General features: G+C 25.6%; 1 protein-coding gene across 1 annotated transcript; it reads right to left on the minus strand.

The window, feature by feature from the left end:
• Positions 1–323: 323 nt before the first annotated feature.
• Positions 324–1,694, minus strand: LOC100569702 (MLX-interacting protein-like). The gene is made up of 2 exons (XM_003248666.4): positions 1,508–1,694; positions 324–526 (listed from the first exon to the last, which is right to left on the minus strand). Exons 1-2 carry the CDS (start codon positions 1,566–1,568, stop codon positions 393–395), a joined length of 195 nt encoding a protein of 64 aa, XP_003248714.1. The 5' UTR covers positions 1,569–1,694; the 3' UTR covers positions 324–392.
• Between the last annotated feature and the right edge of the window lie 652 nt (positions 1,695–2,346).

The following is a 2,346-nucleotide window of genomic DNA, read 5'->3' on the forward strand; positions in this document are numbered from 1 at the left end:
TTAATTTTATTGAATTTATAATTTATATTCTGTAGTACTTAAAAAATAATAAAACATTTTATGAGTATAATAATAAACAGACATTAATAATATAATAATATTTATAAAATAAAATTTTAAGAAATATAATATTTTTCTATAAGATACAAAAAATATTTTATGTACTTATCACAGAAAAAGGAATCTGTATTTTCATAAATAGTTATACAATATATAAGATTCATTTAAATAACTAATCAACAAATTAAGCCTTAAAAGTTACAAACATAAATATATATATATATATGTTAAAAATTAACAATGTTAAACATATAACAAAAACATAAACAATTATATAATAATTAAAGAAATAAAAATGGCACATACAATTTTAATGATTATATTATTTACTTTTAATTTCGGTTTCCTTGTGATTGATGTTTCGTTTGACTTTTTTGAATGATGTTATTTATTTCTTCAGGCAGATTACTAGGATCTGACAGTATTTCTGTGGAAGTGCACAGATTTCGCAATGCGTTCAAAGCAACTAAAAATATACAATTGTTGTTACTCTATATTCTATTATATTAATATATTCATGCCGGGTGCATGAACAATTACAAACATTTAATGAATTAATAGTGAGCTTAAACATGATTTTGGCTTATAAGATCAATTTAATTTCCATACAACCCATCATAAATATAACGGTTTTTTTAAATATGCGCTAAATTTGCCTTAAATAGGTAAATGTTAAATATTAAAATATGCTCAACAAGTTAAAAAATAAAATTTATTCCAACTGTAAATATGTACAAAAAATATCTTCAAATTATTAAAAGAAGCTGAACAAAGAAAAAAGAAAAAAATCCTCAAATTTATCAGCCTATATATGCAGGTATTGTTGGTGGCCATGAAAGAAACATTTAAGAGGACATGGTACCTGCTGTGTTGTTTCCGTCTTACAGACGTAAGACATGAACAATTTTTGTTTGCCAGTTTCAATAATGTGCTGTCGGTTTTAATATTAGAGTGAATTGACCTATTATCAAATTTTTGGGTAAGAATATTATCTGTGTTCTCTCATTGGTTTTTTACGAGATTTTAATTTTTAAGTGAATTATGAGCATTTTCAAATATTAATATTTTACTTGCTCATAACTCACTCAATTATAAATTGAAATATCGTAAAAAACCAACATACTATAACATTAATAAATAAATAAATAACATTAATACTATTCGTAAAAGTTTAATAATAGGTCAATTCATTCTAATATCAAAAATGACAGCACACTATGAAAATGGGGAACGACAATTTGGTATACCAATGTAAAATATCAAATGTACCTAATCTCTCTCATTGCACTATTTTTTTTTTTTTTTAATGTTGATGATATTATCAAAACCATCAACAAGGTTTTTTATACTACAATCAACAACTATTATCTATGCACAACATTTTAGTATGAAACACAAGAATAATGGTTAATTTTCTAGATATTATTATTAAAACATTAACACTCACTTGGTCTGAGATCACCCAGTGTACAGTGTTGTTCTACCCATTGAAGAGTTGTACGGTACATTTCATCATAACTTGATGTAGACACACTAGAGTTAAACGAATTTAATAGTGGTTCTGCAATTAAACTCAGCTAAATATTATGAATTTAAGAAATTAAATACAAATTGGATGAACTTTTTAACATAATTGCATGACAAACAAAATGTATATGAAGTATATTATATACCTATTGTTTATATTATAAGAGTTAATTGTTTTTGCTTTAGGTTAAAAAAATTATGGTTTTTGAAAAAAATAATATTTATAAATACAAATAAGCGAGTTAAAAAACTTTAAAAATATAAAATATATTGTTGTTAAAACTATTTATAAAAGTTAATATAGTAAAATAAATAGACATTATTTTATTAAATCAAATCATTGATTTTATAATATATAGATAAACCATCCTATTGTTAATATTGGAAGTTACTAATTGCTATCTGCCGCTAGGTTTGCTGTATCCGTTTACATTGCAATTAATGCAAACAGTTACAGCGAATCTATACTCTGTACCATCTAAGAGTGAACTGCCGAACAGTGCCTGACCCCCCATGCGATGGATATTGCGTTCTGTGATTGGCGGATAGTCATCGTCAGCCCATGTTAAAACTCTCACCGATGTCCGGTTGTAATGGGAATGCACGGAAAAAACATGTTTTGGTCAGCCGAGTGGTACACTCTTAGATACAACACAGTATAGTGGCTGACAGCAATAAATTAGTAGCTTCCAATATTAACAATAGGATGGCTTATCTGTATAATGTATATTATTATAAAATCAATAATCAAATGTATAA

Source organism: Acyrthosiphon pisum, unplaced genomic scaffold (genome assembly GCF_005508785.2).
Source record: "Acyrthosiphon pisum isolate AL4f unplaced genomic scaffold, pea_aphid_22Mar2018_4r6ur Scaffold_7161;HRSCAF=7736, whole genome shotgun sequence".
NCBI classification, from domain to species: Eukaryota; Metazoa; Arthropoda; class Insecta; order Hemiptera; family Aphididae; genus Acyrthosiphon; species Acyrthosiphon pisum.

Excerpts from the sequence above, each read along its gene's own strand:
- LOC100569702 (XM_003248666.4), bottom strand. The coding sequence starts at position 1,568 with ATGTACCGTACAACTCTTCAATGGGTAGAACAACACTGTACACTGGGT. Across the intron at positions 527-1,507 it reads ACTGGGTGATCTCAGACCAA|TTGCTTTGAACGCATTGCGA; the intron begins GTGAGTGTTAAT and ends GTATATTTTTAG.